The sequence below is a fragment of the Dermacentor andersoni genome, chromosome 3, assembly GCF_023375885.2.
Source record: "Dermacentor andersoni chromosome 3, qqDerAnde1_hic_scaffold, whole genome shotgun sequence".
In the NCBI taxonomy this organism is placed as follows: domain Eukaryota; kingdom Metazoa; phylum Arthropoda; class Arachnida; order Ixodida; family Ixodidae; genus Dermacentor; species Dermacentor andersoni.
In genome coordinates this window covers 86,969,978-86,997,469 of record NC_092816.1, presented here as the reverse complement: position 1 = coordinate 86,997,469, position 27,492 = coordinate 86,969,978, and the positions used below count along the sequence as shown (strand labels likewise).

Sequence of the window (27,492 nt, the reverse complement as noted above, 5' to 3'; positions counted from 1 at the left end):
TACTTGATGAAAATGTGTATGTCAACTTTGCAAATGTTTACGTTGCGTTATTCATTTCTAATTGTTTGCGTGCTACTTCAAACCTTCTCACCACTTTTTCTCTTCCTTTAGCGCTGCAATTTGCTTTCTTGGATAGGGGGGGAGGGGGGCCAGAGGATCCCACTGGAAAGTCTGCGCGAGGCATGTCCGTAGAGTCAGTTTAAGTCCATTTAGTATATCTGAAATGTCTGAAAACATGCTTGAATTATCCGCGGTATACGTATTTTGATGATCGCGGCAGGTGGCACGGCATAGAATTTGTCAATGGTTCTAGCATCGTGGTTTCGGAGTCCGCTGTACGCAAGCGGCTAAGGACGCGGCTAGATACGCGATATGTTTTCGGTGGAACTGAACAGCACTTAAAAGCAGTGCGGATAAAAAAAGAAAATTAGAAATGAAAAAGCTTTCAGCGCTTAGCGCGAATTCACTAGTCGCGTCTCGAGGGAGGTACACCACGCTCTCGGCTGCCCGTCTCGCTCGTCGGAGAAGTCTTTCCGAATGGGAGGGAACTGATACTGATGCGCCGCGCAAGGCTCAGACGTCGGATGTGAGGAGGATGCATTGACAGACACTTTCGCTCAAAGGCAAATTCTCAGTGGCGAGACGGGCCGCCAAACAATGGTTCTCAGCCGCGCGTAAATTATGCGACCTTGGAGGCGGCCTTGCTCTATGATTGGCAAGCGCTTATACGACGCCTCCTTTAAGCTACAGCCTAAGCTTCTGCCTGCGAGCATAAAAGCTCCTGAGAAAGTAAAACCATGTCTTAACACGCTCGTCTAGAATATCCGTTACATTGACTAGAAGAATGGAAAGCCGCCGCATCATTTCCGTTGTAGAAATTATTTTTCCTCCATCATTCATCGATGTCTTTAGCACATTATAGGGTTTTTATTTACGAGTGAGAGTCACTGAGAGCTTCGACGCAGCGCTTTGCTCGAATGTATTTTCTGAGCTCCCGCACCCTCTTGCCTTTACAGTATCTTAAGGAAGAGATTTCAACAGACATCGCATTATTCGCGGTAAGTTTAGAGAACCTAGTTTTACTGGGCTAAACATACTGAATATCTCAAAACTATACCCCGCTGATAGCAATGCGATAGCCAAGGTGTGCTATGTACTCTGCAGAGCTTAGGCTTGCTTTTGTACTTACACGGTACTGACGTTTGTTGCGACACTTTATGAACGAATTCAATGTGCCAAGTTCCTTCTTAACACGGCTTCAAACTCTTACTTTACAAGAAAGTCCTGAAATATTAAACATCCAACATTTGTGTCATTTCTTTTATTTAGGCCGTCAAAGGTATTATACAAACTGCAGAAAATAAAAAACTCTAAAGAATGATACTGTCGAGCTTACACTCTGCAACTCAGCAATCAAAAATAATGTCACAATTTTCTTCACTGGATCTCATAGCACATATCTCATGCGGACGAAACGGATGTATTACACATGGCCCTCAAATGCACCACTATTTGTGAGTCAGACTTTTGGAAACCTTTTCAAACATTGTAACAATATCCCGCAAGAAATAAATAAAGAAAGGATATTAGTTCGCCTCGCTTGTTCTAGCGGATGTAGTTTAGAGAACTGCGCTATCTTTTCTTGGCGCAGCGATCGGGATCTGTAACCTCCGCGCTTCTATCTTTATTTTTTGCGTTACCGATTTTAATGTAATGTTTCTAAAAAAATCGGAGGATAAATTGCATTGCGCTTCAAAAAGCCGCTACAATTACACAATTGTCCATCAACAGCAACAAGTACGTTTAATTAAAATCGACTCAATGAATATCTCAGAAAAAGATTTATACATATTTCATGTGTTTCAAAAGGCGGTATCGGATTTGGGTCGGAGCAAAAGCTTCCTCGTAATTATCAACCGCGTTTGGAACACTCAAGACTGGCCATTCGCACCGTAATGACGTCATACATTGTTGCGACAATTAAAGATCTGTTTGTGTTTTTGCGCATAGGTGTTCGTGACTTGTGGCGTGCATTGCTTCAACGAAACACCTTGCACTTTAAAGCACTTCTTCTTTACTCAGCCTTGAAAGTTAGCTAAAAAGGGAGAGCACCAGGTTCACGATACAAAACCACTTCTGCAATTTTGCTCGCAATCAGCGCCACAAGTAGCTCAGAAAAACAAGAGTTTTATCATATTAGCACTAGGCCGCGTAGGAGGTATGAAGCTTCCAGAAAGAAAATTGCTGCCACGAATAAGAAAATCAAATGACCAAGATCAGTACTCACAAAGCAACGTTGCGCGGTGTTTTTCTCTTGCAGATAATATTTCTAATGGGCTCTCTGTTCGTCACTGCTATTCTCACCTCCATTAAGGTGAGTCCTCAGCGCGGTCGATATTGTTCGTCGCCAGGTGCAACGCAGACAGCAGATAACGCTGTGTCACGGCATTTAGCTGAACCGCGCTGGGTGTACGTATACGCGTAACGTTGCGACGCGCCTAAGCACCAGCAGGGAGCGAAAACACATATCTTGTTCAAATTAGGCACGGAAGAAAATATTAGGAAGCAGGAGTATAATAACTGCGGCAGCTTAGTGGCCGGTGTGCCAGCTGCATTCACCAGCAGTGATGAAAGACCAGGTTCTGCGAAGTCCATTCAACGCGAGATATCCTTAACGGGTTCCTGGACCATTGTCTATTACTATCAAAATCTAAAGCACAGGAAGTCAATAGACAATGAAGCCAATTTACGCCTTGGGAAAATTATACATTATTCTCCAGAAAGAGTATCGACAGAAAAAATAAATTTTAAATTAAATTATGGGGTTTTACGTGCCAAAACCACTTTCTGATTATGAGGCACGCCGTAGTGGAGGACTCCGGAAATTTCGACCACCTGGGGTTCTTTAACATGCACCTAAATCTAAGTACACGGGTGTTTTCGCATTTCGCCCCCATCGAAATGTGGCCGCCGTGGCCGGGATTCGATCCGGCGACCTTGTGCTCAGCAGCCTAACACCATAGCCACTGAGCAACCGCGGCGGGTAAAAAATAAATGAAAGCGGGCGAAAAGACAGATTGCCGCTAGAGAGAGATGGAGCCATTTACATTACGCATGCGGCGATTTACCTATAAGCTACAGTGACAGCTTTCCTGCGGCCCAGTAAATGTCGGGTATTTGCCTACATGAGCTGCCAAAGGGCACCTAAGTTTACTATGGACCGTTTCTCCCGCATCGGAAGAGAAAATTTTGGCTACGTGGAGACGGGTTTACTAAGCATGACGTGCCGCAACATCACTCCTGAACTTTTTGTATGAGACGGGCTTAGACGCCCGCCGTAGAACATCTGTTTTGTGTGAATGCTGTGAGAAATGTGCTGTCGACGGAATGAGTGCGCGTGGTGCCTTCATAGCTCACATATATGTATCGGACAACGTGTTTGTATCCTCATTGTAATATATCATAGTCACCTACCATCAACCTCTCTCTTTCCTTGAACCTACCGCTTTGCCTTGGCATAGAGAGGCTTTCTCGGCCGACCTCTCCTCCTTTATTTTCGTCAAAATCTTTATCTCCTCCTCATTTATTCATGTATACAAAATTATACCTGCATGTATGGATGCTATGAGCGTCCCCATTGAAACGGTGCATTGGGTTGCGCCACCAAGCCTTATTTTGCCTACTGTCCGACGTATGTTAGATTTTTGTAGTCTACTTTAAATTTACAAAAAATTCGCACCTTCAAACTTTCTCAACCAGTATAAGAAGGTTTGTTTTGGTACGACTCGTTTCTGGTCCCCCCACCTTTCTGCCACATATTCTCCAATCGCCTCTTGCTAATCTCTACTGCGGACATGTATACTTTCCCCGAGCTATGCCTCAACCTGAGGTCTCAAAAATGCCACAGGAGCGTAAACGGACCGCTGGGTTGATATCTCCCCACTCTAATAAAACGTCTTCGATGGTTTTTCCATCTTTACCGTAGCAAAAACATGCTTCTTCCTTGGTGTACCTCGCTTTATAACCACGCGGTCAATGATATCCTGATCTTGCTTCAAAAAGAGCTATCGTGAATTTCTTCTTTCCTGATCGTTCTTTTTTTCCTGTTATGTAGTTGCTCATAGCAGGTTTTCTTTCTATTGCCGCCAACCAGGAGAGTGCTTTCGCCTCTCCGGCTTTTCGTTTAGCACTCTTTGTTGCCATGTTCCCTAAATGCCGGTCGCATATTTGCTGGTAAGCTTCCTAGTTCTTTTCTTCCACTCTCAGTCTACTTTTCCTGCATAAAGACTTGAACAGTCCCGCAGCCTATTTACCTTCCTTGACATTCCTCAATCGCTCTTCATAATCAATTTTGCTGTGAGCTGCCCTCACTTCAAAACTTGCCCAGACCATATCACTCTGCACAGAATCATTTGTACTGTGCCCGAGATTTGGTTGCCACCAATTCTAGGTTTTAACCCTGACTCCAAGCAGACACATGTCCCAATGTAAGTCCTGGAAACAAGTAAGCCCTGGGAGTGCCGGCGAGCGCCACTTCTTCCGTAGCGGCAGAAGCGGAGAACACTCTAAACCGCAGATGTCACGTACCATACGTGTAATTATGAGCAGGGAAGTGAGCACTGAAATTTCGCGCCATCCTTTTCGCCAAAGAGTTTGCTCAGCAAAAACTGGATGGCGCTTAAGGTAGGCCCAGCCATTTCCTGCTTTAAGAACCGCCGCGTTGCCTCAGGGAGGCGGTTGGATACCCTGCACGCGGCCGTCACGTTCCCGTACTGGCTGATGCAAAGACTCTCCTGTACTTAATTTGAGGTTCACATGAACGAACGCTTTACAATGCGACAACTTAAGCATCAAGAGGTTAAGTGTACGTGGTCGAGTTGAAGCACAGTTGGCATTGATGCACAAGCCACTCGCTAACTTCCCGGACATCAAGCAGGTTTGCGCATTTAGAACGTCTGTTTTCTCCATAGGGATCTGTCTTTGAGCCACTCGTTTTAGTATGAATCCTGAAGGTCTTGACTAATTTTATCGGTAATCCTGAAGTCGGTATCGACTTAAGGATTCAGAATTGGTTGCAGGCCTGCGCGTCCATGTTGAAGTCAGTAGTGGCATTGAATAATACAGTAACAAATCTGTGAATGACGAAACTAACTCTTATTGGGTGAACTTGTGCCCACAAGAGCAAGTTGTACTCAAAGCACAGCGACAGCAGCGAATACGGCTGGCGATTGTCGAAATCTGATCTTCTGGTCAAGCGCGTTGACTATACATGAGTCATCGAAGGTTCCAGAATAATCGCTGATGCCCGCGTGTCTTCCATAAAGTTCTACACAATTCGCGTCGCGCATACATGCATTCAGATTACATAAGCTTCGGTGACAACAGACAGCAGATGGAACCATCGGTAACATCCGAGAAACTTCCCACATATGGGGGCGCGTCCTGCGCTGAGCGATAACACTTGTTAGACTGCGAAGAACGGTCATTAGAAATAGGCAAACAAGTGCACGTGTCAATGTCCCCCTCTCAAAATCATCCTCCGGATGCTACAAATATAACAGGACCGCGAAAAAGGTCACTTAAAGGTCACTTGTAGGGTCCGAATTAGTGGCATAAAACCTTCTAAGTACTTGCTGGCGTGACGCGATCCAAACCCAGATACGGTCCCATGTATCGTCGTCGGAGATTGTAGTGCCGGCTGTCGGTCCTCTGCTGATTCCTGATGCGCAGGTGGGCAAGCTGTCGGGCTTCTTCGACGTGCTGGAGATGGGTGGCAACGTCGATATTCTCTCGCACAGGGACGTGCGGCAGCATGGCGTCAAAAATCGTCGTTTGGTTCCTTCCGTAAACCAGCCTGAACGGCGTCATATGAGTTGCCAGACGTGAGACCCATCGAGGAGAAGTATTTAGCGCTGCAGATCCGATCCAATGCATCATCCTTCCGTGGGAGGGGGTATACGACCGCCTGCGTTATCTTGGAGTGCGGTGTTATAAGCGAAGGTTACGTACGGCGAGACCGCACCCCACGTCTTGTGCTCGACGTTAACGTACCTCGCTAATATGTCGGCGAGGGTCTTTTTCAGGCGCTCCGTAAGACCATTCGTCTGCGGGTGGTAGGCAATTGTCCCCCGGTTGCTTGTCTGGCTGTAATGCAGGATGGCTTGGGTGAGCTCTGCTGTAAAGGTCGTTCTTCTGTCGGGGATGATAATTTCTGCGCTACCATATGGCAGCAGGATGTTCTCGACGAAGAATTTCGCCACTTCGGCTGCACTAACTTTCGGCGGATCGTTTGTTTCAGCGCAGCAGGTGACGTAGTCCATTGCCACGACAATCCACTTATTTCCAGATGTTGACGTCGGAAAGGGTCCCAACAAATATATGCCAATTTGCTGAAATTGCCGGCAAGGAGGCTCGATCGGCTGTAGTAGTCCCGGTGGCCTTGTCGCTGGTGTCTTGAGTTGCTGACACTGACACATGGGTCGCTGACACACAGGTGGGCGAGGACTCAAGGTTGGCTAATGATGTGGCCAAGGAAAATAAGGTCATCGAAAGCGAAGCTGCACTTTTCCGGTTTCAGAGTGAGCGCTAATGTCTTGATGGCCTCTAGTACTGTTGCGAGCCGCCAGAGGTGAACGTCGCAACTTCCGGAGCAGACGACGACGTCATCCAAGTAAACAAGAGAGATCTGCCACTTCAATCCTGCTAACACCTTGTCCATCACGCGCTGGAAGGCTGCAGGCGCCGACCATAGTCCAAATCGCATGATATTGAACTCATAGAGGCCGCCTGGTGTGATGAAGCCGGTCATAACGCGATCTCTCTCGTCGACTTCTATTTGCCCGTAGCCAAACTTGAGATCCATCGACGAGAAGTATTTGGCGCAGCAGAGCCGGTCCAATGCATCGTCTTTCCATGGGAGGGGATATACGTCCTTCTTCTTTACCTTGTTCGGTCGATGATTACCGACGCCGAAACGCAGGGTACCCGTCGTGGTTGCTCAGTGGCTATGGTGTTAGGCTACTGAGCACGAGGTCGCGGGATCGAATCCCGGCCATGGCGGCCGCATTTCGATGGGGGCGAAATGCGAAAAACACCCGTGTACTTAGATTTAGGTGCACGTTAAAGAACCCCACGTGGTCGAAATTTCCGGAGTCCCCCACTGCGTGCCTCATAATCAGAAAGTGGTTTTGGCACGTAAAACCCCATAATTATTATGATTATTATTAAACGTAGGGTCCCATTCTTTTTTTCACCTAGTTTACAGATGACCACGGGCATTTCGTAGGCTGGATGATGTCGTCGCGCAGCATTTTGTCGACTTGTTGCCTTTAGGCTCTCGTTCTCGCGTCGAAACTCGGTAAGGGCTTTGGTAGAGTGGTCGAGCGCACTCTTCGCTTATTGTGCGATGCTTTTGCAACTGGTGTTTGTCGAATCCTCGATGACGCTGAAAAGCAGTATTCGTATAGTGGGAGAAGACTTTTGAGCGGTTGCTGCTCAATCACGGGGAGACTTGGATTTCTGTCGAAGTCTGGTTCGGGAACTATGGTCTTCGGGGTAGATGTGGTGGAATGCGAGAGCACAAACACATTGCTGGCTTCCACAATTTCCTCGATGTATGAGATAGTTGTGCCCATGTTGACGTGCTTGACCCCCTGGCTGAAGTTAGTCAACGTCATTTTCACTTTTCTTCCATGCAGTAGAGCGATCCCTCTGGCGAGGCAAACTTCATAATCGAGCAGTAGACGTTGATAACCCTCAATGACGTATGCGGGTGCTTCAGAACTAATAACGCTGGATGAGGTGGGATGCTCAATTAATTTTCGAGCACACTCAAGGCGTGGTGAATATGAGAGCACTCCGGCAGTATGCCTTGATGGTCCGACAGCGTTATTGACTTCGACTTGAGGTCGATGACTGCGCCGTGTTGGTCCAGGAAGTCCACGCCGAGAATGAGGTTTCGTGAAAACTGCTGGAGGATAACGCAGTCCGGTCATGAACGGTGATCCTTGCGCTACATATACCAGTCGGCAAAATTAGGTGTCCTCCAGCAGTCCGAATATGAGGGCCTTCCTACCCTGTCCTAACTTTCTTCAGCTGAGCGGCGATGGGTCCACTCATTACGGAGTAGTCGGCTCATGGGTGTACTAAGGCGGTGACTGCATGACCGTCGAGAAGCGCACCAAGGTCAGTGGTTCTTTGTCTTGCGTTGCAGTTAGGTATTGGCGTCGTTTCACGGCTGCGTCGTATTGACCTGTGGCTGGAACGTCGCGTCGTCAGGTCATCCCTCGTCAGCGTATTCTTGAATTTCAGGCTTCGTTGGGATGGCGTCGTCTCGTTAATACGTCAACGAGCTAGATCCTGAACTGTTGTCGTCGTGGGCGGAGGATCTTCGGCCTTTCGACGTACAGCAACCAAACTCCATCGGTAGCTACATTTAGCTTTCCGGATATGAACTTGCGCACCAGCCCCGGGCTGGGTCAGTGTATCGTCGGCGCTGCAGTGACAGGTAGCGGCCTGGTGACGGCGAACAGGACGGTCTTCGAACAGCCCACTGAGTGGTGGCGTGGTAGTTGGCGACGTAACGAAGGCGCTGCACAAGCTGTGGACGGCGAAGCTTCGCAGACCCAAGTCGTGGTATGGGCATCGGCAGCACACATTGTCGGTTTCTCCGCTATGGTAGCAGAGCGAGCTGTGGTCAGGGGCCCGCTAAATGTCTGACTTCCTCGGGGCGTTTCGCTGGCCAACAGCTGAGCGGGTTGGCGGCGGCGGCGGTGGCAGCGTCTGCCGACGGAGTCGTGGCATCATGGGTCCCTGGCGCTGGCGCGGAGGGGCAGTCTGGCGGCGGGCCACTCCGGCGTATGTCATCGCTTCCGGCTGGGACTGTGCCGATGGCGGTTGCACTTTGCTAACCCCAAGTGATCGCTTAACCTCTTCTTTAACGATGTCGTTCATTGAGGCTACTTGAGGCTGTGACCTTGGAAAGGGGTTTTGCAGTTGCATGTAACCGACAGCTCTAGCTGATTGTCTCTCGCATGTCGTCGCTGCCGAGTACTTGAGAGTCTTTAGAGTTTCGGTGGTTATATTTCATTGTCAGCGCATCAAGCGTCTTGAGATTGCTTGTGGCTTCGGAAAAAAATTCAGCAACAGTCTTGGGCGGGTTGCGTATCAACCCGGCGAAGAGCACTTGCCTGACACCCCTCAACAAGAAGCAAACTTTTTTTCTCCTCTGGCATTTTTTGGTCGGCGCGGCGGGAGAGAGGGCCCATCTCCTCCCTGAAGATCGCGATGGTCTCCTTGGGCAGCTGCACTCGGGCTTCTAGTATAGCTTGGTCTCACTCTTTGCGTGCGACGCTTGTGAATGTCTGCTGCAAGCCGCTCCTTAACAAAACCACGTCGTTAAATTGGCTTCTAGATTCTCTAACCAGCCCTGGCGGCATTTTCCATTTCGAAAAAGACACGTCGCAGCTTGTCGTCGCTATTCCGTCTGTTAAATGTAGAAACCATCTCATACGTCTCCAGCCAGCTTTCCGGGTCCTCGAATGTTGAACTGCGGAACGTCGGTGGCTCCCTGGGCTGCTGCAGAGCGATCGGTGTTGACAACATTGGGGTTGTCATTGTAGCTGTTGTCGTGGCCGTGCACTTCCTGGTCTTCTTAGGCAAAAGTCCTTGCTCTGGGGGCAGTCCTCGCAGCCTACGGTTGGCTCGCTGGTCCATGGCGACGTTGGTGTTGGCATAGTGGCTAGGGCTTGACTCACGGCTTTGCGGGGGCGTTCGGTACATGAACGCACCAGCACCTCGACCAGATGTCACGTAGTAGTGACGCAGAATAATACAGCGGCAAATCTGTCGATGATGAAACTAATTTTTGTTGGGCGAACTTGTGCCCACAAAATCAAGTTGTACTCAGAGCACAGCGATAGCGGTGAACACGGTCGGTTATCGTCGACTGTTGAAAGCGCGTCGACTTTCATAAATGAGTCATCGAAGGTTCCAGAGTTATGGCTGATGAACGTGTGCTTACCTGAATGTTGTACAGTATTCGATTCGCACATTCAAACAGGTTACATAAGCTTTGATGACAAGAGACAGCAGATAGAACCACCGATACCATTCGAGAAACTTCCGATGTACAGTCGCGGACAGAATATTACGGACCATGAAATCTAAGAAAAAGCGGAATATCTCCGCAACCTCACAACGCAACCTGGTATTTGCATTTTGGACCTGGACTAGGATATGCTAACAACGTTGTCGTGGGCAGTTTTACTGGTTACTGCTATAGGCTGCTCGGGAACTGAACGTTTTCGGAAATCCCGTGGTCCATTTTATTCTGTCCGCGACTGTACGTGCCGTGCTGAGCGATAACATTTGTTAGACGGTGAAAAGCGGTCACCCGATAAAGATAAACAAGTACGCTTGTCAAAATTTTACCTTGAAATAAGGAGCTTTCATTTGCCAATAGCCTACCATTTGCATTATCATAACAAAGTAATTTAGCCGAGGGCGGAATCCATGCTGACTCGGCTCTCTTTCACAACTTAAGGGTAGGTAAGCTCCGTTTGCGTGCATACAGCTTGCGCTGCATTTTTATATTGAGGTCCACTATATGCCGTCTAAATGAAATCGGAGAGTCCACACTGTAGTATAAGGTGTCTCCCATAGTCCGCAGGTTCCCGTGAGACGATAAATCTCATAACATCATGGGCGCAGTGTCCTCCATCAGGCCATAGTGCACTGACACATTGCCACTCTAGCAGGAATAATGCACAACATATTTGTTATTTCGGCAAATTTCTTATGACTAAAAGGTAGTTTATCACCAGAATGCATTCTATAACAATAGCCCCTCACAAGAAGCTAACGTGCAGAATAATGGCTTTATTGCAGTGTAAAAAAATGATAACGCTGCACAAAGACCTTCTAGATAGCAGCCCAGCTACTTTGCATTTTAGTGCAGATCCGAATGGCGTCCACAATATAAATATGCTGAACACATTTTAATCAAGATGTTGGTTGAACGCGTACATTCCTCAGTAAAGCGGCATTCTGGCTTGTGGACTGCCAGCTGTGAGATTTCTTACGCAGATTTTTACGTTGAAAGCTTGTCAGTTCTAAGCGTTTTCTGATGACAATGCAGAAGCAAGAAATGAAGTATGTTCCACACGTGAACACTCCTGAATGCCTCTTGGCTAGCTCTTCTTGACGGCATACCTTCCATGGTGTTGTGTGTCCTATGTCCCGGTGTTCTTAACCTTTTATTTCTTTCTTATGCCCCAACCTTGGAAAAAAAAATGTCTGACCACCATATGACTCAATTCAAGGTTTAGCTGTAATAAAATTGTTTATGAATAAATTTTATTGAAGGCAAAGTTTAAGTAAAAATAAGATTACGAGATAGTGCTGCAGGCTTAGTACACACTCACTCGCGCTTGTATTTATTTCCAAGTCACCACTCACATACACTCGCCTCGCTCCAAATAATTGACACTCACATTTACGCATAACAAATAGTTGCAGCCTTTAGACTGTATGCCGAAGAATAAGTGATCTACGTCATCTTAATAAGGATGTGCTAAGCGGAAGGTATCGCCACGAACAACAATGTAAGCGATTGTAAAACGTATTGCATCCTCTCTACATGCTAATGCCAGACTTCGAAACGGGATCGTACTGCGCCAGAAATGCAGGGAAAACGAGTCTACCGCTACTGCGCGCACTCGCGAGGGATGAGGTAGAGAATAAGGAATCGTACAGCATTGCATCAAAAAATTTCAGTTCACTTTTTTAAAGGGCCCCTCAACAGGTCTGGCCATATTGAGCTGACAAGCGCAGAGCATACATTGCGCGATAACGATCGTGTCTGCAAAGTATTACATCGCTACGTGCTGTCGTAAGATCTAAAATTTCAAACCGACCACTGTTTTTCCTTCTCCTCGCTTCCACCGCGCTCCAAGCCAGATGATGACGTACTCGTGTACCTGCGCCTACGTACTGGCGTCCGCAGTGTTACGTCGCTCGTGGTGACATGTGACTTCCACAGATATTCAATACAACATCTGTTATCTGTGTGATCTGTAGCTTGAATTGACGAATTGAAGTTTAGAGAAATAGTAAATCACAGAAACGGAACGTCTGCGTGCTTTTTTGTTTTACTTCGCACTGAAGCAAGAGAGATGTACTTTCGCTTCATCTGCTTGTTCCCATGTTCGTGCGGTCACGTACGCAGGTACCGAAACTATGTCATTTTCCACTGTGTTCCGGCGCGTGATCACGCTCTGCGATCGGCTTGTTCTGCCTCAGTATTCGTGTAACTGAATTATACCGCTAGTCATGTGTCCTTGTGCAAAATTGTGCGCTGCGCGAAACGATAACAGGTCGCGCACAGCGCCGCCAGCGGACGTGCGCATCGCCGAAATAGAAAGCGAGAAGAAAAAAAAAGTGAAGGCGGGGACCGTGACATATGTGCCACGCAGTCCTGGGGGTCCGGCATGGGAGGACGCAAGGAAGGAATTTTGCTTGCGTAGACTAGACAGGGCGAGTGCAGAGATAGTGTCGCTATGTAGTGGAGCTCGCGTGCTAAAATCCTGGGTTCACGGCACTGAAATATTTCTATATCGGCTTTTATTGAGCCGATTTGAAAAACTTTTGCGGCAGTACGCTCCCTAGAGACACGTAACAACTTCCAACATGTAATCAAAATTTGCTATGGGGCCGGCTGAGCGGTCCTTTAAAGAGCAGCCGAAACGGTGGTGCACAGGCATCGTGCGCTGCCGCCCTAAACAAAGACAATAGAGGCAGGCTGGGGCAAGCAATTAACGCGTGACCACGTGATCAGACACGGCGACGCCCAGGCAAACGCAGTCAGTTAGGTCCATCCATCGACGCCAAGGTCGAGGCAGCCTCTATGCGTCATTCCTCAGTTATACGTACTGCTGTTATTTTTGCCCTTTATGGCTCAACTAATATTCAGCATTACCGTTAATTTAATGCTCCTGGCAGACCACTGCGTAAGCCTCAACAAAATAATATACTTCGGCGTCCAAACGGAACCTGTCATCGAACCGACCAACATATCGCGCTGCTGTCTAGGCTCCCGGGTGATGCTAAATGCAGAAAGAAATTTGAGTGTTCTTAAATACATGAAGCCAAAATAAAGTGAAGCCTAGAAGAGCATATGGGAAGTTAGTAATAGATTAACCTGAAATGCATAAATAAATAGTCAAAAATGACACTGGACGAAAAAAAAAGGACTTACCGTCTTTGGGAGCTCAACCCTCAACCTCCTCATTACGTGCCGTTGCACTACCAGTTGCGATAAGGCGGCGGCTGTTCGCACGTCAGCACTCAAGGGTATCTATGTGTGTGCATCCCTGGGAGTGTTAGTCAGTGCCACTCGAGCCATCGCGGTGTTATATTTTACTTATGAAAGATGACAAGGTTACATACAATATTCGTAACTACCTAAATGGAGACAAGGTGATGAATTAATATTCTTAACTACATAAAATGATACAAGGTTATCTCTTTGGCGCAGGCTTTTCAAACACGCTACGACGTAATCCTTTACAAGTTATTTGGTTCATAATGTCACCCGAGCTAAACTACATACTTTTACGGATATACCTGAAAGAATGCGGTCAAAGTTGTACGCTATACTTAATCCTCCTTCGACAGTGTATTCTATGACTGTTCCCATAACTTCAATTCATTTTTCCTGGCCAGAAAAAATGACCCCTTCGCTTGCCCAGACTGTATAGCTTCTGGCCACCAGCATGTTGTGCCTGTGTACCTACCTTTGCCTTATAGGTCACGGGTCATAAGGTAGCCGTTGTGATTTACGCCCTCGTGCACTAGTTGCCTTAAAGAGGAACAACGTGTATCATTCACGACTTCAAATTTCGCTTATATTACCAACTCGTCACCAGTGCAGCCGCAATGCGCAGAAAAGCCGTGTATCTTCCCCCGGCGCAAACTACATCCCATCTACGCTCACTTTCTTATATTTGAAAACCGCAAGGGAATCGAGTGGGCTGCGTTCCAACGCCGAGCACCACTCCGACCCACATCAATTCAAGGCTGTTATCGAATCGCTGTTCCTTTCAGGTCAGCCAATCTATCATGTAATACCCCCTCCCCGGGGCCGTTGAGGTACCACAATAAATGAAATGACATAGATCAAACGATATGAAAGTAGCACGCTGGCAATGAATGTGAAGAAACGCATTAACACCCTTCGTAATAGCCCAGTGGCTAAGGAGTTCTGCTGCTGAGCTCGAGGTCAGGCGCACACTTCCAGACGCGTAGGCCGCTTTTCAAGGAGGCCGAACTGCAGAAATGCTCTTGTACTTAGCTTTCGGTATAGGTTATTGAATACCTGGTGGTCAAATATAAATTAAGAGTCCCCCGATACTTCGCTCCTTATAATAATATTGTCACGAACGGTAGCGAAGAAGAAAGCGTTGTATTGGGGCTGGGTCAGAGCCTCTCCTGTCGTACTGACGGAGCTGCTAAAATCTGCTCGCCTTGTACAGTCTTGACTAGCCAAGTGGCAGCCGTTTACTGTTGAGTGAATACTCCCCGTAACATTCTTGGGGGCAGAAGTTGCGGCCTCTATTTCTCCCGGCCAGCGATCTTCGGAGCTGATGCCACGTTTCTCCCGCCTGTATGGCCGAAGACATTGCGCCGTCATCGCAGCCCACTCCCGCGGCTCCGGCATCCGTGGTCTGTTCGCATCCCCTTGACTCTAGCACATTTTGCGGTACGGACAACAATGACGTCGACGATTGGCTACTACTGTACGAGCGTGTCAGCAAGCACCACAGGTTGGATGACGCGCTACTGCTCGTCAACATCTTTTTCTACCCACAGGGCACAGCTCGCGTAGGTTTAACACGCACGAAGAACTGACAAGCTGGGATGTATGCAAGGAGAAGATGCGCAAATTGTTTGGCCGATTGGTCGTACGACAAATGACAGCCCGGCATGAACCCGTGGCCAGAGCTCAGACGTCGACGGAATCATCCGTCGCATAGATGCAAGACGTGCTAGCCTTGTACCACATCATCGGCAAAGACATGCCAGAGGCGCACAAGGTTGTCCACGTGGGGAAAGGCATAGCTGAAGATGTCTTCAACATGCCCATGTGTAAGCACTGCAGCACGGTTGAATCCATCATAGCAGAATGCCGTCGGTTTGAACAAGCAAAAAGCAGGTGCATTACTCACCGCTTTACCAAACTCCCGAACACGGCTGCAACATCCTCATGCGAAGATGCCGTGACGCCCCATCCGTTCTCGACACCTAACAACCTAACCAGGATTGTTCGCCAGGAACTCGAAGTCAAGGCTCCAGCCACTTATCAAGCACCTGCTCACGACAATTTGGCGACAATATATCTCATTCAAGCCGTCGTCCATCAAGAGTTTGCGAATATGAGCATTCCACAAGCAACCTGTCACACACCTCAGCCCATGTGCGCTTGCGGTCCTCACGCTGAACACTTCAGCGCCCCAATTGTTGCTGCCGCCGCTTCCGCTCCCCAATTCACACCCCGCTACAGAAACCCATCTGAGTGGATGACGCGAGACGATCGACCAATCTGTTTTTCTTGTAAAGAATTGCATGAAGGTACCTCGTGAGTCACCTTGCAGAAGTGTTTTTCTTGCTCTCACATCGTCCACATTTCACGCCACTGCCGCAATCATCCGTATTACCTACCAAGCTTCCGTCGTGACCACTGTCAAGATCGTGCCCCGAGTTCTAGCACATTTATTCGCGACAACCGCCTTCCGGATCGCGAACCCCACCGCCTATCTATGCGCTCTGCACCGGTGTACGCCGATATTGCCGCTCCAGGACACAGGTCTAGCCAATCGCCGATCTTATTTTTTGGCACGTAACACCCCAGAGGCTTGCTTACGAAAGAGGTTAGCCTAACTTTAAGCACGTCTCCAGAAGAACATGTTCACTACACTGCCGGTAGAATTACGGGAATGGCAACCACCGTTTCAAATACCCCTACATTTCCTGAAACGGCCACAACATTACGGACGCCCGGACGCGAATCTCTCGCAGGATATACCTGAAGGCCCACGCATCGGCTCGAGCGCACACTCGTGGAGCTTCGCGGTGAAGCAACTGTGACGAGGACCGTTCGGAACCAATTCCAAAAACGATTTCACGCCACACTTGAACACTATACACTACAGCGCAGCAAATGCCCCTCTGCAAGATCGAGATCGAGATCAACACGCGAGCCGAAGCACTTTCGAGGAGGCAGCTCCAGACAAACAATTTTTCCGCACCGCATGCTACATCATGCAGTGTGCGCCCACACGGTTCCCGCAAGAAGGCCAAGATTGTAATGCTGCGGCCACGCGCTAATGCTCCACTTAGGCGTAGCTGCTCAAGAGCGCCAGCCCCACAATCCCACACCCCGCCGCACAACAGTGGGAAGCCTCATTGTCTGTAGAGTCAATTTCAAGCACCGGCTCAATCCTGTCGTGAGAGCGTGCCGGGCGGCCGAGGCTCATGGGTTCCTGGACTGAGGGCTCTACCCACGCCCTGGGCCCGTAGAAGGACCCTGCGATGTTCCTTAAATTGATTAAATGCTTCATCCTCTATCCCTCTCTCTCTAGCGTCGGCTTCAGAATTGCTCCTGCAACATATGTCGATAGCAGTTCATACCTGCGATGTTTGGCGCTTTGACGCTATTTGGCCATATCTGTTCCATACGACAATAAAATGCATCCATCATCATCATCATCATGTTCGGCTCCAAGTGTTACGACGTCGACGTAATCCAAAATACACCACCACTGCAAGTCTCGCCATGACAACTGCGTCGGATCGTTGGTATGTAGGTGCTGAAGATTTGCGCTAATTTCTATGACAATTTTTTGGCTGGCTGAAATTTGTTAGGAGAACCGTCACATTAAGCCTTGTCCTGCTTTCGTTTTTTTTTTACTTTTCTATTTTCATCTTTTTGTTTTCGGTGCAGGTGGTGATCTTGTACGTTATACACGACTTCTACGAAGGCGTTAAGCAGCAAGGAACACTGAACTCCAATGGCCTTCTGAATGATGAAGACATGCAGCAACTGCGTGGGCAGGCATTCACTCAGGTAAATAACAGGTTTGCGTTCAACCTAATTGTCTGGTAATAACTAGAAAGCATACATTTTTAGATAGGAAAAAAACAGAGTTCGTTTTGGCCATCCTCAAACTCAGTTGTCAAGACGCTTAGCACTTATCGACATCTTCCCTGAAATGATAAGCTCCTCTGCAGTAATTTCAGAAGAAGCAGCAATAAAACCAGCCTACATATTCATTCACGAGTCCATCAAAAAGACATGTACGCCCATATTAGAAGCATATTGTATGATTCTTTAGAACAATGACGTCATAATAAGCATTCGTTTCTCGTCTGTTGTAGCATACTCTTGCTGCTGGCAGTGAACCGCGATTACGCACTCCTCACAGGAGTTGTTTAACTCCCGCTGTTCCTTCAGCCCAGCAGGAGCTGCCTTGCGCGTTGGCTCGCGCCTATGTGTTGCACCAGCGTAATATCCGAGCATTTTCGGAGTACAAGAAGTACAACGCTAAACCTCGCTATCGCTGTCAATGGCTTGCCCTTCGGGTGAAACCGCGGCGTTTTCCCTTGACAAGCTATTGGCGCTAACGTCATTGTCGGTCATTGTACACAGTTGTTGAAAGCCTTGGCGGGTCGCTGGATCCACTTATGCCTGATGTTCTTGCCGCCAAGGCACTCCGACCGGCAAGATGTGTTCGGTCGTCGGTCGAGCGCCTCTGCGGCGCGTTGAGTAGGCGCCCTTTGTTTTAGAGGTTGAATCGTCACAGTCCTGCGTTGCATCGGCGGGATTGTCTGCTTACATGCTGCATTTGTCTAGTTATTTGCTATTGTCGTAGTCCAAGGCGTCACGTCGACGGCCCTTCTGGCAATGACATCACATTGTCAGCCCGTCCTGGGTCAAGGCATAGCCAATACGAATTTTATAGATTAGTATTTGGGTGCTGCATGGTATATTTGGTATTCAGAGGTGTTTGTTCGCCGGAGTACGCACATCAAAAGCTTTGTTCAGGACACGCGAATGCATATATTCTCTCTTGTTTTGCCTTTAAACATGGAAGCACTGATTCACTGTTTATGTAAGCAGGCCCAAAATCCGCACGTACACTTTTCCCCCTATATACAGTTACAACTATATGATTAGCGGCGTGCGAATTCTTTCTTTCCTCCCTTCTCTCTTTCTATCGACATGAAAAACGAGTTAAAGGGACACTGAAGGCAAATGACAGGTCAAACTAATGTAATAGATTAGTGCTCGAGAATGCCTGAGTCATCACTATTATCGCGAGCAGAGCTTCAGTAATGGCCTAGTCGAGGAAACGCTGTAAATGAGATTAACTCGGGACATTCAAGAACTAGCCCTATGACGGAGGCACTCCTCATTATAATTCTCTCTGTAGTACTCAACCACTCGAAATAAAAATGTCATTGGATTACATTATAACACTAAAGTGTGGCTTGTCCAGTTCTATTGGAACTTTTTTTTTAGCACAAAGATCTGATCGAAGTTACACTTGACAACAGTGTGGGCGGTCGAGAGGTTTCGCTTTCTTCACTCGGCGCCGCCGGCTCTTTCGTGTTTCAGTAGACTCGTTATCGCGCAGTGCTGCGCCGGTTTTTCTGGCTTACGAAACTCACAAAAATTGTAATTAGCAGAGCATGCTACGTCCACGCGAAGTCGCAGGATTCCCGAACTGTCCACCCCATTTGAGCTAGATCAGGCACAGCCGCGAATCCAATGGTCTGTCGTGGCGTAGTTTGTCCGTGACCGCGCGCTTGTATATTGCGCCGCAAATGTTAGCGCCGTCTGCCGAGCACCATTTCCGCCCCGACGGCAGTAAAGAGCGATGCTGGCTTATGCAGCGTCACCACTCCCCACTCTGGGACGGGTGATTTGCAATAAGCTAAAGATGTGCTGACCCTCGTGCTGACCCCTTAGTTCTCGTGAACTAAGTCTTTTCATGACGCAAAGCAAGCGCTGCGAGGTTTATAGAACGGTATTATAACACGCCACGTCGGCTTATAATTTGCCTTTGGTGTCCCAATTAACACAGAGACAAGCGCTTGCTGACTGCACGTCCTAAAAGGAGTCTAATGCCTTGAACGCTGGCACTGGGTGCACATGCTATGTTGGAATGGCATAAAGAAGCAGCCAACACAGAAAGGCAGGCGAAGCCAGTACCCAAAGGCAAACATCACTGGATGACACAGAAGGGGGACAAACGGGTTGCTGTTCACACATTGCAAAGCTACTTAAAGCTCGCCTTTTCAGTCGGATCACATAGCCTTACGCCCGAGAGTTGAACACTGCAGCAGCCAGAAGCTGTCACGTGACATCGGCAGGAAGTTTTCAGTAAGGCAGTTGTTTGAAAGAGTGAGATAGACGGTTTCGAGCGGGAGCGTGCTCCAAGGTTGTTTCCTTTTTTCGCGCACGACGGGTTTCAAGTTAGTATTTTTCATGTTACTATCAATGAACTTCCGGTAGTTGCTGCTGCTTCTATGGCGCATGGTTGATCAGCAAAGATAAACTGAGAGGAGCCTGCGACTTTGCTTTTCTTTATAAAGCTTTAGGTTCAGCCTAAAATGCATTCCTGGATTCAAACTCAATGCAGCTAATTTTATTTACTAAATAATTCACTCATTTGGGCGAACTTTTAGCGAAATTTGCAGTCATTGAATTAAATTACGGGTTTTACGTGCCAAAACCACTTTCTGATTATGAGGCACGCCGTAGTGGAGGACTCCGGAAATTTCGAACACCTGGGGTTCTTTAACGTGTACCTAAAACTAAGTACACAGGTGTTTTCGCATTTCGCTCCCATCGAAATGCGGCCGCCGTGGCCGGGATTCGATCCCGCTCAGCAGCCCAACACCATCGCCACTGAGCAACCAGGCCTGGTTTTATTTGCTGTCAAACAATAATTATGTCGGCAGTACTGCCTGAAGTTTTGCGTGGAGCACTTGTGGCAGTTTACCAATACAAAATAATAAATAGAGACATGCGTACCCTAGTTGCTCATGTGCGTTAAGTATTGCGTGTGCCGCTTGTGGGCACCGCATTTTTACCAAGATGTTTTTGCTGGAGAGATGGTTACCCTCCTATAGGTTAGCAGCGACTCTTCGTAAGCCTGAAATGAAAAGTTCTCTTTCCTTGAATCTGCGTACTCACTTCGAAACGCGTTAATACAATAATATTATTACTTTGTATAAGGGGGAGTAAGGCTACCTGCATACAACTATACATGCTTTCAGCATGCTGAACCCGTAGCATTTAAAATCGTGAATAGTGCAAAAAATAAAGCATGCAGCAGTAATCGCAGGCCAAAATTTACTTTTAGCTAGCACGTTAGCATTAGGTGTGATAAAGTAATGAAAGGCTATGTGCGTGACATGTGGGAAGCTGGCCACATGGTGCCTTGTATATATATATATATATATATATATATATATATATATATATGTGTGTACTTTCACGACTAACTTAAAATGGCACAAGCAAGTTGACCTCATCAGTTCAAAAGCGCTTCAGAGGCTTGGTTACATCAACCGCACGCTGAAAAATTCCAATAAATAGTGCAAGCTCACGGCCTACAAACCGCTAGTTCAACCCATCCTTGAATACGCCTCCATAATTTGGTCCTCTATCCATCAGTGCGACCTTGCTAAACTCGAAGCTGTACAAAAATAGCGATACGATTAATATTCGAGGCGTACTATCGCCATTTCTCACCTTCCTCGCATGCTCAGCTGCTATCCCTACAGTCGCAGGCTCTGACACGCGCATGTGATCGTCTTATCATGCTTTACAATATTGTCAATTCTTCTGTTCACGTTTGCGTGCCTATATCTTTCCTCGCCAGCTCAGTACGCCGTACGAGGCGCATTGATTCGGTGAATTAACACTGTGACGCTTCGGTCGCAGCTGAACTACTCTAAATTTTCTTTCCTTCCATCAACAATTGAATTGCGGAACAAGCTTGATAGATCCGTTAGACGACTACGCACTGAGCAATCTTCTACAGAAGTGATAAAATATATATCGTGTTAGTATTTCTTAGCGTTCTTAACATTGATCTGCATTCTGTAAACCTCTCTTGCCTCTTTTTTGTGACCATTTAACCTGTTATGCTCTGCGAACGTGATCTTGTATATTCTACGTTTTGTATTCACCCACCCCCGGCCATGTCTTGTATGGAGACAGCAGTATTTGTAAATAAAAAAGGAACCGTACCCTTGGCGACATGCTCGCAATGTACGTAGCCTCCGACCACACATATTCGGATGCCATTCTCCCCTTCGCAACCTACGCCTGCAATACCGCCACTCGGACCGCCACTGGCTTTTCACCCTCTTTCTTGTTGTGCACACGGCACTCGACGTACTCAATCGACACACTCCTTCTGCACAAGCCGGATGCATCTCAGTGCGCTCCTATTTCTGCCACAGCCAGACATGCCGAACAGTATCGCAATCTCTCGCGGGCCTGAACTTCAACTGACCAAGAGCGCCAGGAGAGAATTCGTGGTGACACCACACCTGTGTCCAGGTTCTTCGCTGGAGCGCTTGTGTGGCTCTCGGTCCCTTCCACTGCACCTGGGCTGTCGTCGAAACTGCTACTGCCCAAGGATGAAGTCCCCTACCGCGTCGTCCAAAGCACATCTCAGGTGAACTACGTGACCGAGCCCGTTGAACAGTCTTCGGCCGTGCGCCGTCGTGGACGAAACATTGTCAACGTCGACCACCTCAAGAAACTACTACGACCCACTCATAGTGACGAGCTGAGAACCAGGGGAAATTGTAGAGAAGTTGTGGAACGATAAATTGGGTCGTCCTCTCCAGCGCCTTCTAGTGGGTCGCCCTTTTCAGCGCTTTTGCTCCTGAATACCGCTCATGCTGGGAGTCTGCGCCCTGCTCTAATTATTGGTCCAAAACACCGGTGACTATTAAACACCACCAATATATATATATATATATATATATATATATATATATATATATAGAGAGAGAGAGAGAGAGAGAAGAAACAGAAGAGTCCGTTTCTTAATTCTCTTATCATAAGAAGCATGCATTTATGTGTATATATAAACTCACTGTGGTCTGCTCCGGACCACTGACAGTTGCAATTTGATCCTCGAATAGTGTTGTCCCATACTACGAGCACCACGTGGTGACCATGAGGCGAGGGGAGCTGCCATACTACATGCACAACGTGGCTACCACGAGGTGACGGGAGCTCCGACTTCTCCGCGACGAATCAAGAATTCGACACGGGAGCCGATTCAAGAAGCCCCCAGCCATCTCCGCGACGAATAAAAAATTCGACGTGGGGGAGGTCATCACCCTGCCCCGCCTGGTTCCTGCCGACGAGAACTCGCCCAAAGCGGCTGCTGCCGACGAGGAGTCGCCGAAGGGATTTAAGGGAGAACCGGCCTATTCTGAGAAGCGAGACCTACTTCCAGCCGCCCAGTCTCTCTGATGCGCTCTTACGGCTACCTGTACGCTATCATACACTATCTGTAAATAATGTATAAAGTTTTTCGTTTCTTCTTCGTCTACGGAACGAGTCCGTCTTTCGTCCTCCACCCCGAAGTTACAACAGTGGATGGCAAGCTGTGGGATTAGAAGCCAGATAACGCCCGCTACACCGCTTAACGACAGCCACGAGGACCACCGGCTTCAGCTACATTGGAAGGGGTGGGTGCCCGACGTTTGCCTTTCGCATCGCCAGACCTTTGTCGCACACGTCAATGCTAAGGGCCATTGCTCGAGTTTTCTGAAAGGGTTGTAGTGGTTTTGTCTTAGTTCGCTGCAGGCCTTGCATAGATTTCTCGCTTGGAAACAAAGCTAATTTGGAGGCAAAACCGGAGACGAGCCGTCAGATCGGGATGGAGAGGCTCAGGGTACAGGACCTTCTTGATGTTTGTCAGATGGGCATTACGGTGGCCGCGGCAAGGCGAAAGAAAGCCATTCTGGACGTTATGAGGGCACACGAGGTAACTGAGGAGGAAGTCGAAGAGGTTGGGGAAAAATTCTTGAGAGGAGAAGCGAGAAAAAAATTGCGCGAAGAGGAGCAAGAAAGGCGCGAGGAGGCAGAGCAGCAGAAAAGTGGCGACAAGGCAGAGGAGAGAAGAAGCCGCGAAAAGTAGAAAGGCGCGAAGAGCGAAGTTATGCTCTTAAAATGTGAGAACTGGCAATTCGTATCAGATCGGCGCGTTGAAGTCCTCTTTCCTGGTGGAGACAATACGCCTAAACTGAGAATACAGGACCTGATGCTACCGTACAGGATAGGCAGTTATATCGCACTTTTACGCGTGAATTTCTAACGTAAGTGTGAAAAGATAGGGCTGGACGAAAGTCTTTGATCTCAAAATCTTCTTTCGGTTGTCCTAGGAGAGGCCGCGGAACTTCTCACACACTTGTCCAAAGAAGACTACGAGAACTATGGAAAGGTAAAAGCCGCGCTCCTTCGTAAATAACGCCTATCTGCCGAGGCATTTCGACAGCGGTTTAGACAGGCAAAAAGGAGCAGCGAGTCGCACACTTAGTTCACGTACGAGTTAAAGCCTAACTTAAAAGAGGGGCTCAAACGTGCAGTAGTGTATGGCAACCACGACAAGGTGCTTGAATGCCTAGCACTAGATCATTCTTACCGAGTTCTTTCAGAAGTTAGACTTTGACTGCAGGACAGGCTCCCAGAGGTAGACCTCGAGAAGGCAGCGCAGCTCGCGCAGGATTATTACACGCGCCGAAACTTCCCAGGAAAACCTATTCAGGAAGATAGGCCAGAAAGAAGGACTATTCCGGAAAGCGGTTTTCCCCTCGCAACCCAATTTCGCCGAATAAGAAATTATCCACGAGCGACGAGTTCAGCAAGGGAGTATCGACTAAGGCTGAGGTGGCGAGGGAAGGGCTAGCAGAGACAGCCCAGTAGGCTGGGGCCGCTAAAGCTAAGGCAGACGTAGAGCGTGCGTTCGAGGCCCAGAGACCAATTACCTGCTTCCGTTGCAACAAGGAAGGCGAAGTTTCCTTATATTGCAAGGAGCAAATCGCGTTCGCCAGCACTAACGATTCAGATGAAAATCTGAGTCTGCTCGAGCCATATATCCAAAAGGTCGGGGTAAACGGGAAAATGTGCCGGGCACTTCGCGGTTCCGCCGCCACCATGGATGTTACTCATCCGTCATTTGTTTCTGTCGGATACTATACAGGGGAATGCGCTTGGATAAGAGAGGTCGCAGAAGAGCAGAGCGCGTGCTTGCCAGTTGCCAGGCTAACCCTCGAGGGCGCTTTTGGAAGGTTGCAAACGGAGGCAGCCGGGAGTCCAAGTTTAACCGAACAGTTCTCATATTTTTTTTCGAACAAATCGGAGCAGCTTTTAGAAAAGGAGGGCCGGTCGTTCACTACCAGTCTCGCTTGCATGGCATTAACGCTATCGCGGTCACGCGCCTTCTCAAAGAAACTTGAAAGCTCATGTTCAAACGAGAAAATTACTGACAATGTAACGTCCTCACAGCGGCAGTCTAGGCCGGGAGATAGATACGGCTGATGAAAAGCAGATTACTTAAACTTGTGAAGGATCAATTACCGGATCAGTGACAGTGGGTGAGGAGCCTTTTGAGAATGCGGAAAATGGGGTGCCTAGGGCTGAAGTGAAAGGTTTACTGCTTAGTCCCACATCCTTTTGCAGGGAGCAGCTTAGTAGGGTTGGACGAAAGGCGCTTATCGCGGCACAGAAAAGTGACCCTTGGCTAACTATAGTGAAGGCTAATGTAAATGAAGGAGTGGCCCGAAAGAACATCTCGTTTTACACTAGGTCAGGTCTCGAGTACCGGAAATATCAGGATTTCAAGGTCTAACATACAACCAACAACACGAGCCAGAAAATACCGACCACAGTAAGTGCATGGGCATGTTTGGGCGGGTCACTTCGGTATCCAGAAGACAAAGGCTAGGCTAGCGCAAGATTTCTATTGGCCAGGATGCTGGGAAGAGGTTGAAACACTTGTTTGGTCATGCGACGCATACCAGCAAGTTGGTAAACCCAATGACAAGTGACAGAATTTTACTCGGAGCGAGACAGGGCAAAATGTAAATTTTCTTCGATTGCTTCAGCTGTGTCTTGCCTGCCCGTATGACTCTTTAAGAATTGCTTTGCAATCTATTCCTTAGCTGTTAATTTTCTTTGAATGTGTCTTCTTTGGGCGCCCTATTTATAGAGGTGTGTATCTCGGGCTCTTTATCGGGTGCGTGTTTCTTGTTTAGTACAACAACCGTAATGGTGCTGTTGAAAGCACAGAGGGGAGTTAGAGCGCTTGTTTTCGTGGAGTTACCACGAGGTGACGGGAGCGGCCACTTCTCCGCGGCGAATCAAGAATTCGACACGGGAGCCGATTTAAGAAGCGCCTAGGCATCTCCGCAGCGAATCAAGAATTCGACGCGGGCAAGGTCATCACCCTGCCCCGCCTGGTTCCTGCCGACGAAAACTCGCCCAAAGCGGTTGCTGCCGACGAGGGGTCGCCGAAGGGAGTTACGGAAGAACCGGCCCATTGTGAAAAGAGAGAGTCGCTTCCAGCCGCCCAGTCGGTCTGATGCGCTCTTACTGCTAGCTGTACGCTATCATCCACTATCTATAAATACTGTATAAAGTTTTTCATTTCTTCTTCGTCTACGGAAGGAGTCAGTCTTTGGTCCTCTACACTGAAGTCACGACAATAGGCAGGGCGTGTGACCAGAGCGATCTTGAATGAGACTTTGCAAAGTGGTGAACACGGTTTAAGTCATGGATCACCATTACGTCGCAACTCTTTGAGGTTTGACGCGATGTGTACGCATTTCTCTCACAGTTACCGCTTAATTGCTTAATTTTTTTTAATTAACAAATAAACAAAAGCGGTACAGGTGAAGAAGCAGTAGTTTAAGTCTCCTCAAATGTAGCATCGTAGTGCTAGAGGCTATATATTGGCAACTAACGCAGCAAACTTAATATTTTGAAACCATACTCATATATTAGAGACCTGGTTAGTCATGTACAGGGCATGATTTCTGAATTTGTGCTGAGCCAACAGTGTCTTGAACGAATAAAAAAGACAGTTCCTTATCATAAAGGCGCAAAGGAAAGCTTGCGTGTATGCATGATTTTTGGACTGTGGTGTTTAATAGGGGAAATACTCAGCCAAAGAAAACCATTAAAGTGTCTGTAGTACGATAGGATCTGATCAGTACTTATCATGGCGCGGGCTCGTAGGGGATGCCAGCCTTCTTGCCAAGCGGCAACATGATGGCACCGGGAGCTCCAATGCAGGGCTTGTGCCCAACCGGCGGCTTGGTGGCGCCAGGAGCTTCGATGCAGGGCTTCTACCCAGGCGGTGGCATGATGGCCCAACCAGCAGGCCTTGGGTACCCAGCCGGCGGCATGATGGCCCAACCAGGAGCCCAAGGGCAGGGCTTCTACCCAGCCGGCGGCATGATAGCCCCACCAGGAGCCCAAGGGCAGGGCTTCTACCCAGCCGGCGGCATGATGGCCCAGCCAGGAGCCCTAGGGCAGGGCTTCTACCCAGCCGGTGGCGTGATGGCCCCACCAGGAGCCCAAGGGCAGGGCATCTACCCAGTCGGCGGCATGATGGCCCAGCCAGGAACCCAAGGGCACGGCTCCTACCCAGCCGGAAGTATGGGGACACCAGGAGCCCCGATGGCGACTGGCGGCAGTGCGGTCGCTAACACTCAGAGTAAATCCGACGCCGCTTCGCCCTCGCCAAAACGTCGCCACCACAAGGGCTCTGTCGCCAACAAACCGCACGCCAACTATCCACGCAGCACGTACTAAAAGGCGCGCGCCAAGAAACTGGCTTAACATGCGCAAGCCTTCTCACGCTGCTTGTGCGTGCAAGTTCAATTTAAAACGCCTGCGCGGCCATAACAACCACCATTGTTCTTTCTACTTTCATTCGTGCTATAGTTTTGGTGCAAGCTTAACACAATTATATATATATATATATATATATATATATATATATATATATTCATATATACACAAGTTTACAACGTAAGCTATTAAGCGCTCATTCGAATAGCCGTTTCAGTTGGCGATGTTGTTGCCCGACGCCGCCGCCGGTGTCCGTCGCAGCAGTTGCATAGGCAACGGTACAAGGTAGTTTTTGTTTCCTATCAATCATGTATACGGCACCTATTCACTAGTGGGAATCGGCCAAGAAATGGATAGATTCTCTTGAGGAAACAAAAGAAGAATAGATATATTTACAGAATAATGCTAGAATAATAAACAGCAGGCTAGCAAGCAGGCTAGCTGACTCTTTGGCAGCGCCTTGTTTCAATCGAGTTACCAATAAATCAGCAGCAGCATCATGAGCATCGAGTTGTGCCACTTGTCACGCGATGTAACATGCG

General features: G+C 48.2%; 1 protein-coding gene across 4 annotated transcripts in view; it reads left to right on the top strand.

The window, feature by feature from the left end:
• LOC126524971 (uncharacterized) overlaps window positions 1-27,050 on the top strand; it is a 108,481-nt gene extending 81,431 nt beyond the window's left edge. For 2 of the 4 annotated variants that reach the window (XM_072286727.1, XM_055067498.2), the window contains exons 7-10: window positions 1,017-1,058; window positions 2,321-2,374; window positions 17,000-17,122; window positions 26,333-27,050. In XM_072286727.1, the coding sequence (XP_072142828.1) occupies window positions 1,017-1,058; window positions 2,321-2,374; window positions 17,000-17,122; window positions 26,333-26,911 (798 nt within the window). In that variant the 3' untranslated portion in view covers window positions 26,912-27,050. The remainder of the gene's footprint in view (window positions 1-1,016; window positions 1,059-2,320; window positions 2,375-16,999; window positions 17,123-26,332) is intronic. The other 2 variants (XM_072286729.1, XM_072286728.1) reach the window with 1 other exon arrangement.
• The last annotated feature ends 442 nt before the right edge of the window (window positions 27,051-27,492 follow it).